Source organism: Sceloporus undulatus, chromosome 5 (assembly GCF_019175285.1).
Source record: "Sceloporus undulatus isolate JIND9_A2432 ecotype Alabama chromosome 5, SceUnd_v1.1, whole genome shotgun sequence".
Classification (NCBI taxonomy): domain Eukaryota; kingdom Metazoa; phylum Chordata; class Lepidosauria; order Squamata; family Phrynosomatidae; genus Sceloporus; species Sceloporus undulatus.
The window spans coordinates 4,426,762-4,442,932 of record NC_056526.1 but is presented as its reverse complement, the minus strand read 5'-3'; the positions used below and the strand labels follow the sequence as shown (position 1 = coordinate 4,442,932).

Below are 16,171 nucleotides of genomic sequence, written 5' to 3'. Positions count from 1 at the left end.
ATAAAATTCCCATGGCAATCTTCATATATTCAGCATAGGTTTTCTCAGGGCAATGTTTTCAGAGTGTTCCTCAGTTCAGAAGAGTGACTACTCAAACTCAGTCTGCAAACTTTAGCACCTAATATATATATATATTAGGTGCTAAAGTTTGCAGACAGAGTTTGAGTAGTCACTCCTCTGCACTGAGGAACACTTCAAGCATTGCTCTAAGAAATCCTATGCTGAATTCCAATCCATATTCAAGTATCTTCTTCTTCTTCTTCTCTCTTCCATGTGGTCCACAGACTTCAGGGGGCCTGGAAGGAATGCATCAGCACATGCAGTCGTTCGTCACTGCCTGAGACGCAATGCTAGGCGCCAAAGCCACATGCACAGGCGGCTTTAGCACTCGCCACCCCTGATGGGACTCAGCTGACATCTGAGACCCTCAGACGGCTGTGGCGGAGCTGAGCGCCAGACAGATTTGGACCAAAGTGGTTCTAATCACCTTCGGTTACTATCCTTCAACAAAATGAACTGCTGGTTGAAGGTGGTGACATGAACATATTCATGTCTCCGCAAAGCTTGTTGTTGTTGTGTGCCTTCAAGTTGTTTCTGATTTGTGCCAACATTAAGGCGAGCCTATCATGGGGTTTTGTTGGCAAGATTTGTTCAGATGTTATTGCCTTCCCCTGAGGCTGAGAGAGTGTGACTTGCCCAAAGTATCCCAGTGAGTTTCATGGCCAAACTGGGAATCGAACCCTGGTCTTCAGAGTTTAGGTCCAACACTCAAACACTACCCCACACTGGCTCTGCCAAGCAAGGCACCTGAAATCATACAGTCCTGGCTTTGAAATTTCTCCAAAGCTTAGGAGTTTATCACACGAAGGAGATCAGGAGTTTATCCTGTGAATACCCCAGAAAAATCGTGTAATTACGTGAAATTATTTTGCACGACGTTACACAAAACCTGCCACAAAGAAGCATCAACGTACTTCTTTTTACTTTTGGGATTTCAGTGACAATGCATTTCCAATATCCCTTTATTTGCACAATTGCGTGTGATAATCATTGGTGCAATTACTAGCCATTTTCGCTTTATTTGCGGGATGCTTTAAATGCGCTTTAATCTCTCTTTAATGCCAAAATTAGCCCCAGTGTGATAAACTCCTTAGAAACTTTACCATTATGGGATTCATTGCTGTTGTTTGCCATCAGGTCTGTTTCAACTTATGGCAACCGTATGAATAAGAGACCTTCAAGAGTGTCTTGACTCTGGGATTTGGAGCTGTAGTATCACAAATTAGGTACTGGAAACCATGCCCTATGAAGAATGATGGAGCTGAGTATGGAGTCTGGAGAACAGAAGGTTAAGAGGTGATATGATAGCCCTGTTTAAATATTTGAAAGAATGTCATACTGAAGATGGCGCAAGCTTTTTTTCTGATGCGCCAGAGTCTAGGACCCAAAGCAACGGATGCAAGCTACAGGATTCTGGGAGCTATAGTGGAAAAAAGTAACTTTCTCAGGCTGTAATGACCTCCCAGGGTGCATCTACACTGTAGAAATAATACAGTTTGACACCACTTTAACTGCCATGGCTCCAGCTGGTATTTGTAGTTGGATGAGGCACCAGCACTCTTTAGCAAAGAAGGCTAAAGACTTTGTATAACTACCAATCCCAGGATTCCATAAAATGAAGCAACAGCACTTAAAGAAGTATCAAACTGCATTACAGTATTTCTACAGTGTAGATGCACCCCCACTCAGGCTATCATTCATGGGGACCACTAGAGAATGAACAGATCAATCTATTATTGTTGTTGTTATTTATTGTATTTGTACCCCACTCTTTAGCAATGCTCTCCAAGCAGCTTACAAATCTAATCCTATAGAGTGGGCAAAGTTTGGTCCGCGGACTCTTTTGCAGACCCCAAAAGCCACTTCTCTGGTTTCCCAATTATTTTCCTAGCCAAATAAAATAAAATAAAGTGAATTACATTAATGTTTATGGAAGCCTCCGCCATCTGCAATTCACTTCTAAAATATTTTACAGGTCCCCTCTGCGCCATTCAAGAGCGTTCCAAATTGGACGTGGAGTTTCCAGACATTTTTGGATGCTTTTTCTTCCTTTCTTTTTCGATTTTTGACAGTTTGTGTGGCCCTACACACTGCAGAAGGGCCTGGGGGCTGAAAATTTGCCCCCCGAGTCACCAAAGTTGCCCACCCACCCCTGTTTTAATATGACTCTGGACATTTTTCACCTGCCTGGCCCACTCAGAGAAGAATCTCCCTCTATGTGCTCCCACAGAGAGAAGATGGGGTAGTCCATGCCCCCCTGCAAACCTTTACTCCGGGTGGCACCAACCTCAGTGATGCCATGGCTCTCTTTGCAGGGCTTTGATAAGCAACCTGTTCTAGTCATCAAAAGAACTCAGGGGACTCTGAAGGCATAGAAATGATATACTATTGAAATAAAAGAGATGAGCATCTTCTGACAATTATTAGATATTATCGTCTATGCCACAACCTGCCCCTGTTCATTCTTCTCTATGGCTTCCCTTGAGTTCATCCTCCCTGCCCTTCACCTGACCTCCTTGCTGCTTGCTGACATATTCAGTCTCACTTATCTCTGCTCCCAGGCCTGCACTTCCCTTCACCTTTTCCATGGGGGTCCGGTTTCCTTCACAGCTGAAATAAGAGACCCCCCTCTGCCCCACTCCAATCCCCTGGCTTTGCATTCCACCTGCGTTCCAGGAATTCAATGCAGAAAAAAGAGAAAAGAGGACTACAATGGAGCTTGTGAATATGACTTTCTTGGTTTGCAGTCTGCAGAACTTTCTGGGCTGCATGTCCAATGAGCCACACGCTGCCAGGGGGGTTCTGGGAGTTGTGGTCCAGGAAAGGATTAAGGAACTCTCCCAGGCTCTGCAGGCCTGCTTCTCTAAGGATGGTGTGCACACTTTAGATACGGAACAAAGCATCAAACTATATGCTGATATTCACGCGCACAAATCATGCTACAGTGGGCTCTTGGTATCTGCTGGGGTTTGGTTCCAGGACTCTCTGTGGATACTAAAATCCATGGATGCTCAAGTTCCATTATGTACAATGGGGTATCATCATCATCATCATCATCATCATCATCATCATCATCATCATCATCATCACCACTATTACAGTAGGCCCTTGGTATCTGCTAGGGTTTGGTTCCAGGACCACCCACCCCCCATCCGTGGATACCAAAATCCATAGATGCTCAAGTTCTATTATATACAATGGGGTATCATCATCATCACCACCACCACCACCACCACCACCACCACACTGGGCCCTTGGTATCTGCTGGGCTTGGTTCCAAGATCCCCTGTCGATACCAAAATCCAGGGATGTTGTAGTCCCATTAAATGTAATGGGATATTCATATTCTTATTTCAATGGGCCCTGGACCATTGGTTCCAGGACCCCCCATGGATACCAAAATCCAAGGATGCTCAAGTCCGATTGTGCACAATGGGGCATTATTATTATTACTACTGCTACTGTACTAGTATTACTGTGGTCCCTTGATATCTGCTGGGGTTTAGTTCCAGGACTCCCCATGGATACCGAAATCCAGGGATGCTCAAGTCTGATTGTGCAGAATGGGACATTATTATCATTATTATTATTATTATTATTATTATTATTATTATTATTATTATTACCACCACCACTACTACTATTACTGTGGTCCCTTGATATCCACTGGGGTTTTGTTCCAGGACCCCCCATGGATACCAAAATCCAGGGATGCTCAAGTTCCATTATGTACAATGGGGCATCATCATCATCGTGACAATGGCCCCTTAGTATCCACTGAGGGGTCATTCCAGGACCCCTAGTGAATACCAAAATCCATGGTATTCAAATCCCATTAAATACAGTGGCATAGTAAAATGGTGTTCCTGATATAAAATGGCAATATCAAGGGTTACTTTTTGGAATTTATATATGTTTTGTATATTTTCAACTCGTGGATGGTTGAATCTGTGGATAAAGAATCCGTGGATATAAAGGGGTGACTGTTATTTATTTAAAGTTGACCCTTTGTATCCACAGATTCAATCATCCAAGGTTTGAAAATATTTATTTAAAAAATCCAGAAAGCAAATCTTAATTTTGCCATTTTATGTAAGGGACAGCATCTTTCTACCCTATTGCATCTAATAGAGCTTGGAAAAATTACTGGTTGGACTACAACTCTAACAAGTATAGAGATGGCTGGGGGATGCTGGGAGTGATAGTCCCCTAAAGGTGAACTTATAGAACCGTAAATGCTTAGCGACAATAACAGAATACAATTAAATGACAAGTGTGCTGTTCAGGACTACAACACTAATCCATATAGTGCATGGCTGGGGGATGCTGGGAATTACAGTCCCTCAAAGCTTTGCTTATAGAACTGAAAATACTTAGCAGCAATAACAGAAAACAAGAACAAGTAAATAACAATGAGTGCGCCATAGAGTTTGGGGGGGAAATACTGAAAAAATGCTGTGGAAACACCTCTATGTGACCCCCCCCCCAAAGAAAACCTAATTTACTCTGAAGGAAGCCTCAGTGAATTATTCCCTAATAAATATACATACTGTACTTCAGCAGCAGAGCTATCCTTCAAAGAGGTTCACACCTGGCCAATTTTAAAATGAGTGACTATATTCATTTTTATTATTGTCCTTTTAAATCAGAAAATGTGAGTGTTGTGAAATATTGGCAGATGGAGGGCATGTAATACACACACACACACACACACACACACACACACACTGGATATTTCACAATGGTATAAACAGGTCATTTCTGCAAACACCTTCTCAGAGCCAGAGTCTCTTGCAAAGTCAGTGGGTTTAGTAAGGGGTCAGGAAAGTCCAAAGTTTTCCCAACTCAAAAAAACCCACACAGGTTGATGCTTTTCTGCTCATTGGCGCATGAAGACAAGGGCAGCTGAGTCTTCATCCGCCTTCAGGTTTGCCAGGTTCAGACCCGGATAGACTAACCTGGATAGTAAGAATTTCAAAGATACCCTCAAAAACGCCTCAAAGATAGTTATCCTAGGTCTCCATCTTTTCCCCCTGAGGCTTCGCCCTCTGATCTTTAATCCCAGCTGTAAGAAAACACAAGAAATGATAACTTTGCTCTTAATTCCTTTTTGCTGCAAATGAAGAAGAAGAAGAAGAAGAAGAAGAAGAAGAAGGGTTGCCAACTGACCAGGAAAATAACTTGTTACGGTTTGCTCTGGTACCCTGAAAAGGAAGTCTGTTCTGCAAAAGCCCAGCAGGGGAAGATTATTGGGGTCTAGAAATCATCATCATCATCATCATCATCATGAACAAGAACAACAGTTATTATTATTATTATTATTATTATTATTATTATTATTATTATTAAACTTGTATGTTGAAATGGTTTTGTGTTTTTGTGTTGTACTCCTTTGACCCTTGGGGCGAGATGCATAATAATAATAATGAACAAGAAATTCTATATTTGCTCTTAATCCCTTTTTGCTGTAAATAAATAAGGGTTGCCAACTGATCAGGAAAATACTAATACTAATACTAATTATTATTATTATTTCTTATTCATCTCTCCCCAAGGCCTGAGATGGGGTACAACATGGATCAAAACACATAAAAGCATTTCAACATACAAGACAGAGGATTAATGGGGACCTTCCTTGCCAAATTGGGACACTTGGAGGCTATAATGTAAACCTTATTGCTGCTGACACCTGCTAGTTGCTGCAAGTAGAAAGCTCTGTTTAAAGGGGCAGCTACACACAGCATTGCAGATGTTGTTGGACTGCAACTCCCAGCAGACCTCGCCATTCTGGTGAGGGCTGCTGGGAGATGCAATGCAGCAGTTTCTCACATGTAACTCCTCTGAATTCAAGGTTATCATAATTAAATGAATTATTTAAAGGTTATCTAAATTAAATTAATTCTTAATGTAATTAAAATAGATTTAATTCTTAATAATTAATTTAATTTCTCATTTAATTACGAATTAGTTTACCATACTTTCCCCCCCCCCTTACTGCAGCAAATTAACAAGGTTATAGTTTAGGATGCCTGGAATTCTGTGTGTGCGTGTGTTCTGCAGGATGCAGTTGTATCACTTGTATACCGATATAACTGGCACGGGTCTAGCTAGCCCAAGGAGTCCTGGGATTTATAGTGATATACTTAGAAGCTATACTTAGGAGGAGCCATCATGGTTTGAGTGTTTTAAGTATTGCAACTGTGGAGACCAGGGTTCAATTCCTCACTTGGCCATGAAACCCCTGGGCCACCTTGAATAAGTCACACTCTCTCAGCCTCAGGGGAAGGCAACGGCAAACCTCCTCGGAACAAATCATGCCAAGAAAACCCCATGATAGGTTTGCCTTAAAGTCGCCATAAGTTGGAAATGACCAAAAAGAACACAACAACAACAACAAAATTAGGAGGTACCAAAGTACCTTGAGAAGAGGATTGTGGATTCAGTCATTTTAATTTTTTAGTGTAGATGGTCAGCCAGCATTCTATAGGGATTCAAGTGTTTTTGGACTAAGATTGTGGGGTTTAAATCCTTGCTCAAACCATGGAAACCCTCTATGGCCCCTTTCCCACTTACATTTAAACCGGTTTGGGATCCGCCTTCGCTCCGCGTCGGTGAATTGATTCCAAACAGTCCGTCATTCCCACTATGAAAGTGGATCTTTTAATTATCCTCTTGTAATCGCTTCTTTTTTGGCACGATTGTCGTCGCCACTAGTTTGGGCTGCTTCAAAATGCATGTCAATCATCTGTGCGTCAAAAGTGACTTAAGCAGCAGCCCGGCTTGGGAACTATATATATTTTTAAAGAAAAAATTGATAGAAGACTTGATTCATTGGTTTTGCAACTACTTGCCTCACACCGAGCTCCCGATCCCCCAGCTTGCCACCTGAGTAACTGCAAGTAGTTGCAAAATGAATAAATCAAATCATCTATTGATTTAAAAAAAAATAATCATGGGCCCGGTTTCAAATGGGACCAAGTCATATAACCCTATCGCTTTAAATCATAGTGGGACTTGGTTGGGCAAGTCACATCAGAGGAAACCTCTGAGCAAATCTAACCAACCAAACAAACAAACCCTGGAAGATGCTTGTCCTACGTCAGAATTGCCTTGAAAGCACATAATAATAGCTATGTGGACCAATTCCCAGAGAAACCTGGGGACCTCCTACAGAATCCTGGGATTTGTAGTTTGGTAAGGCACCAGCAGTCTTTCACAACGAAGGCTCAGGGTGCATCTACACTGCAAAGCAATGCAGCTTGACCCCACTTTAAGTGCTGTAGCTCCAATCTATGAAATCCTGGGATCTGCAGTTTTATTGCCAAAGAGTGCTGGTAACTCACAAAACTTTAAATCTGTGAGCTGCCTTGGGTCCCTTTGAGGAGAAATGAAATGAAATAAATAGATAGATAGATATTGCAGGATGGAGCCCAGGCAGTTAAGGTGGTATCAAACTGTATGATTTCTGCAGTGTAGAAGCATCTTCAAAGGAGCATACTAAAGCACATCTACGCTGCAGAAATAATGCAGTTTGACCCCACTTTTAACTGCCATGGCTCCATCCTACAGAGTCCTGGGATTTGTAGGTTTTGTGAGGCGCCAGCACTCTTGGGCAGAGAAGGTTAAGGACTTTGCAAAACTACAAACTCCAGGATTCTATCGGGTGGAACTATAGCACTTAAAGTGGTATTAAGCTGCATTATTTTTGCTGTGTAGATGCACCCTCAGAGGAGCATGTTGGACACATCTACAATGGAGAAATAACGCAGTTTGAAACCACTTTAACTGCGTGGTTCCATCTGACAGAATCCTGTGAGTTGTAGTTTTGTGGGGCACCAACACTCTTCGGCAGAGAAGGCTAAACTACAAATGCCAGGGTTCCATAGGATGGAGCTACAGCACTTAAAGTGGTGTCAAACTCCATTACCTTTACAGTTTGTATGCACCCCTAAAAGAAACTTGAAGTCCCTCTGGCTAGACTACAAATCCACATTCTCCGGTTGTCTTGATTTGGCAGAGACAGTCTTGATAGATATCCCATATTTTCAATCTCTTTTAGAATGTCTCTGCTTCTCTCTCCTTCTCCCGCTTCCCCCTTTTGTCCTCAGCTTATTTCCATTGCTGCAAACTGAGTTCAAGATACAAAAGCAGTCTGCAATCAGCTAAAGAGTGATGGGGGGAAAACCTTCCCCTTCCCAGGTGGTTCAGGCAAAAGCAAACTGCTGCACCCTCTCCTAGCATCTCTGTCCTTCCTCATTAATAACTTTTGCCATCTTGACCATATTCGGATGCTGTTTAGCCACCTGCGTCCCTGTTTCCACCTGCAAAATGGGTATACAAATCCCAGGGTTCTGTTTGATGCAAAAATATGGCAGTTAAAGTGGTACCGAAGTGGTATTAACTGTGTTGGTGTGGATACACCCAACCTCCTGGTTGGTTAACTGGTTAATTGGCTCATTGAATATTCCTCTTTCCTGCTCTCCTCCAACTTGTAATTGGGCCTCCAAAATGTCAATCCAGCCAAAGGTTTCTACCTATTTACTTGAGGCAGAAGGAGCTGCAAAGAGAGCATTGGGACTTAGGAGGAGTAGAATTTATTCACAGGTTTCAGTGTTCCTTTGTATAGATACTTATTATCTCTTTCTTTTCCTGTGACCACTTTGGAGACTAGTTATTTACATTTTTTGTGCTAGGAAAGCACTTTTCATTCCTGCCCAGGTAGTTGCAAGGACCACAGTTTGCAGGTAAGTTGTATACCTTGCTGTGAAATGGGTGCATGCCCCTTAAAACCTTCTGGCTCTTGTTGGTGGTGTTTGCAAGAGCGGTCAATGGGAAAACAGGAGTAGTTATCATTTGGAGTAACAAAATCAAGCTATATAACTTTTAATATGAGTTTTACAACCTTTAATATCTATCTGGCCCTTCAAGTTGCCTCTGGACTTATGGCCACCTGATGAATTTCATAGGGTTTTCTTAGGCAAGGAATTCTCAGATGTGGTTTTGTCAATTCCTTTATCTGAAATAGAGCCTCCAACACCTGGTATTCGTTGCTAGTCTTCCATCTAAGTACTAACCAGGGATGACCCTGCTTAACTTCCAAGATCTTGAGTGCATTTAAGCTTATCACTCTGTATAGCATCCAAAAAACTGGGCTTACATTTACAAACGCTCATGCTAAAATAAAGTAAATGCTGAAATAAATTTCACGCTAAAATAAAAACCAATTAGTCTTAAAGGTGCTGCTACGATTCCTTTTTTCCCTCTCCTTCCCTTCCTCCTTTTTTATGCTGCGAAAGACAAACACTTTTATTTCTTTGAAAATAGGGATCATTAGGTTGCTGACATAAGTAGCTACAGGTTGGGTCTTCTGTATCCGGAATTACAAAATCATCTATATGGGTGGCTGAGATAGGGACACTTTTGTTTCCCGACGGTTCGATGTACCCAAACTTTGTTTCATGCACAGAATTGTTAAAATAGTGTGTATAAAACTACCTTCAGGCAAGGTCTATAAAATCCAAAAAAAATCCAAAATGCATCTGGTCCCAAGTATTTCCAATCTAGGAGATGCAACCTGTATTTATGTTTGTTTCTTTTTAGCCATTTTGATTTAATGGTTTTTTAAAATTATTATGGCAAGCTGCTTTGGATCTCATACTGGGAGAAAGGTGGGAGTCAAGTGGATAGGCAAATATATAGCGTTTGCATGAGTTACTTTTCAATTCTTTCCTTCCTTGCCTCTTTTAAAAAGATGGCCTTGAGTTGGGACATTGGCCTGGTTCTGGAAAAAACCCAACTATTTAAGGGGTGTTTTCTCCTTTCTCCAACTACTAGTTAAAATGTAAGGATGCTATTTTGCTGGGATTCCTGCCATTTTCACTTAGCCCAGAAATGTTTCTTTCCTCTCTGCCCTACCCAATTGAATTCCAGAAACAGCCTTAAAATTTCTTTGGTTTTGTTTTTGTTTTGAAAGGAAATAAGTAAAAAAAGCACACACAAAAAAATACAACAGCCCTGAGAAGAGTCTGTATTGGCCTCCTGAAATCTTTGTTCAATCTGTAAAGATTTAAGGAAATGAAGCATTCCCAGAGATCCTGCAACTGTCCCAGTTTTGCAGGGACAGTCCCTATGTTCCTCTACCGTCCCACTTTTGCAGCTGCTTTTGAGAATGTCCCAGTTTCTCTCACCTCCTACTTTCCTCTCAGTTTACTTCAATTTCTGCAAACTGAGTACAAAGTACAAAAGTTTGAATTCAAAGTCCTATGCCACCCCACTTTTTCAGCTTCTTTTCAAATGTCCCCAGAGTTTATCACACGAAGGAGATCGGGAGTTTATCCCATCAATATCCTGGAACAACCATGTAATTATGTGTAACGATTTAATATGACGTCGCCCAAAACCTGCCATTAAAGTGGTCACAAAGAAGCATTAATGTGCATCTTTTTATTTTGGTGATTTCAGCTATGATACATTAACAACATCACTTTATTTGCACAATTTATTTGAGCATTTATGCAATTACTCGCTATTTCCGCTTCATTTGCTGGATGCTTTAAATGCACTTTAATCTCTCTTTAATGTCGAAACCAGCCCCAGTGTAATAAACTCCTCAGCTTCTTTCTCCTCCTCCCACTTTCCCATTTTGTCCTCAACTTCCTTCAGTTGCTGCAAACTGAATTCAAAATGCAAAAGTAGTTCTCACTCAATTTAACTTGGCGAAGGAAGGAGAGGGCATGATTTGGCCCTTCCCAGTCGGATCAGGCAAAAGCAAACTACGGCAGCCTCTCCCAGTTTGTGTGCTCTCCTTCATTAATAACTTTTATAATCTGGACCATATTCTGATTTTGCTTGGCCACATGTGTCCTGGTTTTCATCTCTGAAATGTTGGAGGGTACAGGCTGAACATCCTTTATCCGGACTTCGGAAATCCAAAATACTCCAAAAATGAAAACTTTTTCTCATGGCTGGCGGAGATAGTGACTCCTTTGCTTTCTCATGGCCCAGTGTGCACCAAATGGGTTTCATGCACAGGATTATTTCAAACCTTGTATAAACCTATCTTCTGGCTATGTGTTTAAAGTGTATATGAAACTTAAATTAATTTTGTGTTTAGACTTGGACCCTATCTCTAAAGTAACTCATTATGAACATGTATGCAAATACAGGTATTCCAAAATCCAAAATAAATAAGTAACCCGAAATCCATAACACGTTCCCAAGCATTTTGGATAAGGGAGACTCAATATGTAAAAGACTGTGACTGGGTGAGTGGAGATTTTAAACCCAGGTCTCCCTAGACTCAACCCAATGCTTTTAACATATATTGGAACATCCTTGTGTTGTTTATATAATGGGGAGGGTGTAACTACTACTATATGTCTAATTTTCTATCCATGCCCTCATCCCGTTAAAATTAGATCTTTTTTTCTTCCTCCACCACAAACTAAAAATGCCTTCCGTTGTGGTGGTGGGTTGTGTTGTTGCAGTTTTCAGGTTTGGTAAATCTGACTCCTGATTCTTTGACAAGATTATGGCGACAGTAGTGGTTGCAAAAGCCAAGAGCCTTGGACGAACGGGGCGGCCTAAAAGGTGAGCAGCAAGGTCCTAGTTCTCATTAAGGTAGCAAATCTGTGTCTGGTTGTACTACATCCAGGTAGGGATCATAGGACTAAATGTTCCTACATTTTGAAAAGAAATCCCATATATAGACAATGAACATGCCAGGCATTTTAAAAAAAGAAATACAGCATCTTCCAAAATCAACCAACCAGTGATACCTTTATTGGACGAACCAAAATGCACATGATACATGTTGGAAGCTTTCAAAGCTTCACTGGCTTCTGGCCCAATAAAAGTTTCACTGTTTTGTGGATTTTGGATGATGCTGCCCTTTGAAAGCTTGCAACATGTATAATGTGCATTTTGGATGTACCAATAAAGCTATCACTGTTTTGTAGATTTTGGATGATGCTATACTTTGCTATATGTTCAACACGGCTACCACCGGATATGCTCTTTGGCTTCCTATGTTTAGTGATTTTTTCTTCTTCAATTAAATCATATTTATTGAAATTTTAAAACATAAAACATACTAACCCAGCCTCTCTTCTATTCCTGCTCCTCCTACGATGAAAAGCTTTCAACTTCCCTTGGATTCTATCTTAACTAATTTTCCTAATTAGTTTTGCATCTTAACTAAATGTCCCTCTTAATTTTTTAATATTAACTGTTAGTAAGCCTTTCTGGTGTTACCTTTAAAAACCAACATTTCCTTCTACCAAACGCATGGGGGGGGGGGGACACACCTAATTTTACCATCTACTGTATAAGATTATTTTTTTTTAATGAGTAGGAAGATGCGACCCTTTCAATAATCTTTAGATGCTTATTTGGGACCTCAGCTATAGCAGTATCAATAAAAATCACAGAAACGCATAACATATTGCAGGAATAGAGTTGCTTTACTCATTTCCCCCCAAATCAAAAAGACAGAACAAAAAAGAACAGAAAAATAAATGGTTTGAAAATATTTTAAAAATATATAAATTCCAAAAAAACAAATCTTGATTTTGCCATTTTATATAAGGGACACCGTTCTACTATCCCACTGTATTTAATGGGACTTGAGCATCCATGGATTTTGGGGGTCCTGGAACCAAACCCCAGCGGATACCAAGGGCCCACTGTATTCTTTATTATTTTTGCCCAAATGGTCATCCAATTTGTGTTCTTCCTTTTTCTCTGTCATACCTGCTTCTTTTTGTAGTGTTTTGCAGTCGGTGCCCAGTCATCTTCTATTTCCTTGTCATTCGTCTATTTCTCCAGTTTTATCTTTTTGTCGGGGTGCAGCCTGTCAGCAATCCAGAGGTGTGTGAAAACTGCCCCAGTGAAGTTGCCCAACCTTTGTTCTAACTGGTCAAGTTGTGTTATGTGTTACAGAGATGTGGCCCGGGCAAAGCACAAGGCCATGAATGGAAATTCGGAAGCGTCTTTCGAAGGTCACAGCCTGGTTCATGACATCCACCTGTCAGACCGTGTGGAAGATGTAGAGGAGAAGCTTGTGACACTGGCTTTGGATGAAGGGGAGGCTCAAGAGGCGGACGAATACGTGAACGTGTGTCAGAGTGGATTAATGATCTACCGAGAATTGTACGACAAGCTGTTTGAGCATCAGAAAGAAGGTGTTGCTTTTCTTTACAGCCTTTACCGCGATGGGAGAAGGGGAGGCATTCTGGCCGACGACATGGGTCTGGGGAAGACCATACAAATCATTGCTTTTCTTTCGGGGATGTTTGATGCTGACCTGATCCGGTCTGTGTTGCTCATCATGCCGGTTACTCTTGTTAACAACTGGATGCGGGAATTTGTCAAATGGGCTCCTGGAATCCGGGTGAAAGTGTTCCATGGCACCAGTAAGAAGGAGCGCCAGCAAAACCTAGAGCAAGTCCAAAGGAAATGTGGGGTCTTGCTGACCTCGTACCAGATGATCCTAGCCAACTGGGAACAGGTCTCTAGTTTCGGCCAGCAGCAGTTTCTTTGGGACTACGTCATCTTGGATGAAGCGCACAAAATTAAAAGCCCCTCAGCTAAAACCACCAAGTCTGTGTATGCCATCCCAGCCACTAACCGACTTCTTCTCACAGGGACGCCGTTGCAGAATAACCTACGAGAGCTTTGGTCTCTGTTTGATTTCGCTTGTCAGGGGTCCTTGCTCGGCACAGCCAAGACCTTCCGGATGGAATATGAGAATCCTATCACAAAAGCCAGAGAGAAGGATGCAACCCCAGGTGAAAAAGCACTTGGGCTTAAGATCTCAGAGAACCTGATGACCATCATTCAGCCGTATTTCTTGCGCCGAAGTAAAGGTGAAATACAGAAGCTGAAATCTGAGCGAGCCACCTGTCCACCTGGAGAAGAGAGCAACTACACTGCACTGGAAATGCCTTCTCTTCCAAGAAAAAATGACTTTATTGTCTGGGTGTATTTAGCACCCATGCAAGAAGAGATTTATAGGAGCTTTCTCTCCTTGGATCATATAAAGGAACTGCTCAATACCACTCGTTCCCCGTTAGCAGAGTTGACCGTCTTGAAGAAACTCTGTGATCATCCCAGGTTGTTGTCTGCACAAGCTTGCATCCAGCTCGGTTTGGAGGTATCTGATTACTCTGAGCAAACAGAAAGTGAAAACGGAACTACTTCGAGCATGACCCAAGAAATCAAGCATATTTCTGATAAACTTCTCATTGAGGAGTCTGGAAAGCTAATTTTTCTTGTAGCATTGCTGGAAAAACTTCAAGACGAAGGACACCAAACCCTTGTTTTCTCCCAGTCAAGGAAAATGCTGGATATCATAGAGCACATCTTGACTCAGCGGCACTTTAGGCTGATGCGCATAGATGGAACAGTGACACGTTTAGCTGAACGAGAGAAAAGGATTGGGGAATTTCAGATGGACAAAGGCTACTCAATCTTTCTCCTTACCACCCAAGTTGGAGGTGTTGGTCTCACCTTAACCTCAGCCACCCGAGTGGTCATTTTTGATCCCAGTTGGAATCCTGCTACCGATGCCCAAGCTGTAGACAGAGCATACCGGATTGGACAGAAAGAGAACGTTGTTATCTATAGGCTCATCACCTGTGGGACTGTGGAAGAGAAGATCTACCGGCGTCAAGTCTTCAAGGACTCCTTAATGCGCCAGAGCACCGGCGATAAGAAAAACCCGTATCGATATTTCACCAAACAAGAATTAAGGGAGCTTTTCATACTGGAGGAAACAAGAAGCTCTGCAACTCAACTGCAGCTGCAGTCTTTGCATGCCACTCAGAGGAACTCTGACATAAAGCTGGATGAACACATTGCCTACCTCCACACCCTAGAGATGTTCGGCATATCTGATCATGACCTGATGTATACCTGCGAAACAGGCCAGGATGAGGAAGAGGAAGCAGAAGATGAGGACGAACATCAGTACATTGAACACCGGGTGCAGATGGCCCAAGAGTTGGTTCAGCTGGAATCGCGAAAATGAGAGAACTCCCGTACCTTGTGAGTCCTTCACCTAAGTCCCAGTGATTATTTTGTTTTGCCAAAGAAATTGTTTACAGTGACCAGGTGGTCACTCCAGTCTGGAGGCTTAGTTTTGTTCATCTTTTCCACCAGTTCCTTTATTGATGGCCCAGTTTACTGCTCATTCGTAGATTGGTCCTCCTTCTTGATGATGCAGCAAGGACGAATGCCCTACTCTAATTTTTTTAGAGCCTGGATTTCATTGGAACCTTTTCTTGGTACTGCAGTAATGCCATCAGCAGTCCATGGGGCATCATTTGGGCATGATTACCACCACCCACGTTTATGTGGGAAAGTGGTAGATGAGAAGACAGAACCATGTTTGGTTTGATGTTTGCGGTACTTCTTGACAAAGAGTAAGTGGACTTTAGGGAGAAGATAAAGTTGTTCTACTGGTTTGTTTGCCACTCCAAAGACTAATGATCTCCATTAGCTGTTTCGTGCCCAAGGAGATGAAGTGAGGAGGAAGGCCTCTGGCTGACATGGAAATGGTATTGGAGCCAATGGAAGACATTAAGCTAAAGACGTAATTGTGCAGCACGGATTGATGTTATCTTTCTCCATTTAGGGAGGAAGTCAGTGAAACAAAACCCAGAACGAAGGAACTAATCACTCTTCAGGATTTTCCTTTCCTTTTCGTTTCCTTTTCTAGCACTTTAGTTTAAACAAAAAGTTAAGTACTACAGAGTTAATGTTTTTTACTGTCTTTTCTATTACTAGTAAAGTTTTTTTTCTGTTTTAGAAACAGAATCTGTTTCCACAAATCTGCAGTGATCATTATTTGGTGTTTTTGGGAAACGGGACTTGGTTTCATGGAGTGAGTCAGTCCCAGTTGTGGATGCCCATGACAGTGGCGTTGTGAATCCACTCTGGGTTTATAGGCTATCCTAGAAAAGCCATTACAATTTTAGGCTGCATCAATAGGGTATAATAACTAGACTGAGGGAAGTAGTAGTACCACTCTATTCTGCCTTGATCAGATATCACTTGGAATATTGTGTCCAGTTCTGGGCACCACAATTCAAGAAAGATGTTGACAAGCTGG

At 41.8% G+C, this 16,171-nt stretch overlaps 1 protein-coding gene and 1 long non-coding RNA gene across 2 annotated transcripts in view; one reads left to right on the top strand and one right to left on the bottom strand.

The window, feature by feature from the left end:
- LOC121930285 overlaps positions 1 to 13,070 on the bottom strand; it is a 35,671-nt gene extending 22,601 nt beyond the window's left edge. The window contains exon 1 of the long non-coding RNA XR_006103904.1: positions 12,811 to 13,070. This is a non-coding gene — a long non-coding RNA (uncharacterized LOC121930285). The remainder of the gene's footprint in view (positions 1 to 12,810) is intronic.
- Positions 13,071 to 13,252: 182 nt separating this feature from the next.
- On the top strand, positions 13,253 to 15,921 carry ERCC6L (ERCC excision repair 6 like, spindle assembly checkpoint helicase). The gene has a single exon (XM_042466440.1). The coding sequence runs from the start codon at positions 13,304 to 13,306 to the stop codon at positions 15,086 to 15,088; it is 1,785 nt and encodes a 594-aa protein (XP_042322374.1). The 5' UTR covers positions 13,253 to 13,303; the 3' UTR covers positions 15,089 to 15,921.
- Positions 15,922 to 16,171: the final 250 nt, after the last annotated feature.

Excerpts from the sequence above, each read along its gene's own strand:
- ERCC6L (XM_042466440.1), top strand. The coding sequence starts at position 13,304 with ATGGGTCTGGGGAAGACCATACAAATCATTGCTTTTCTTTCGGGGATG.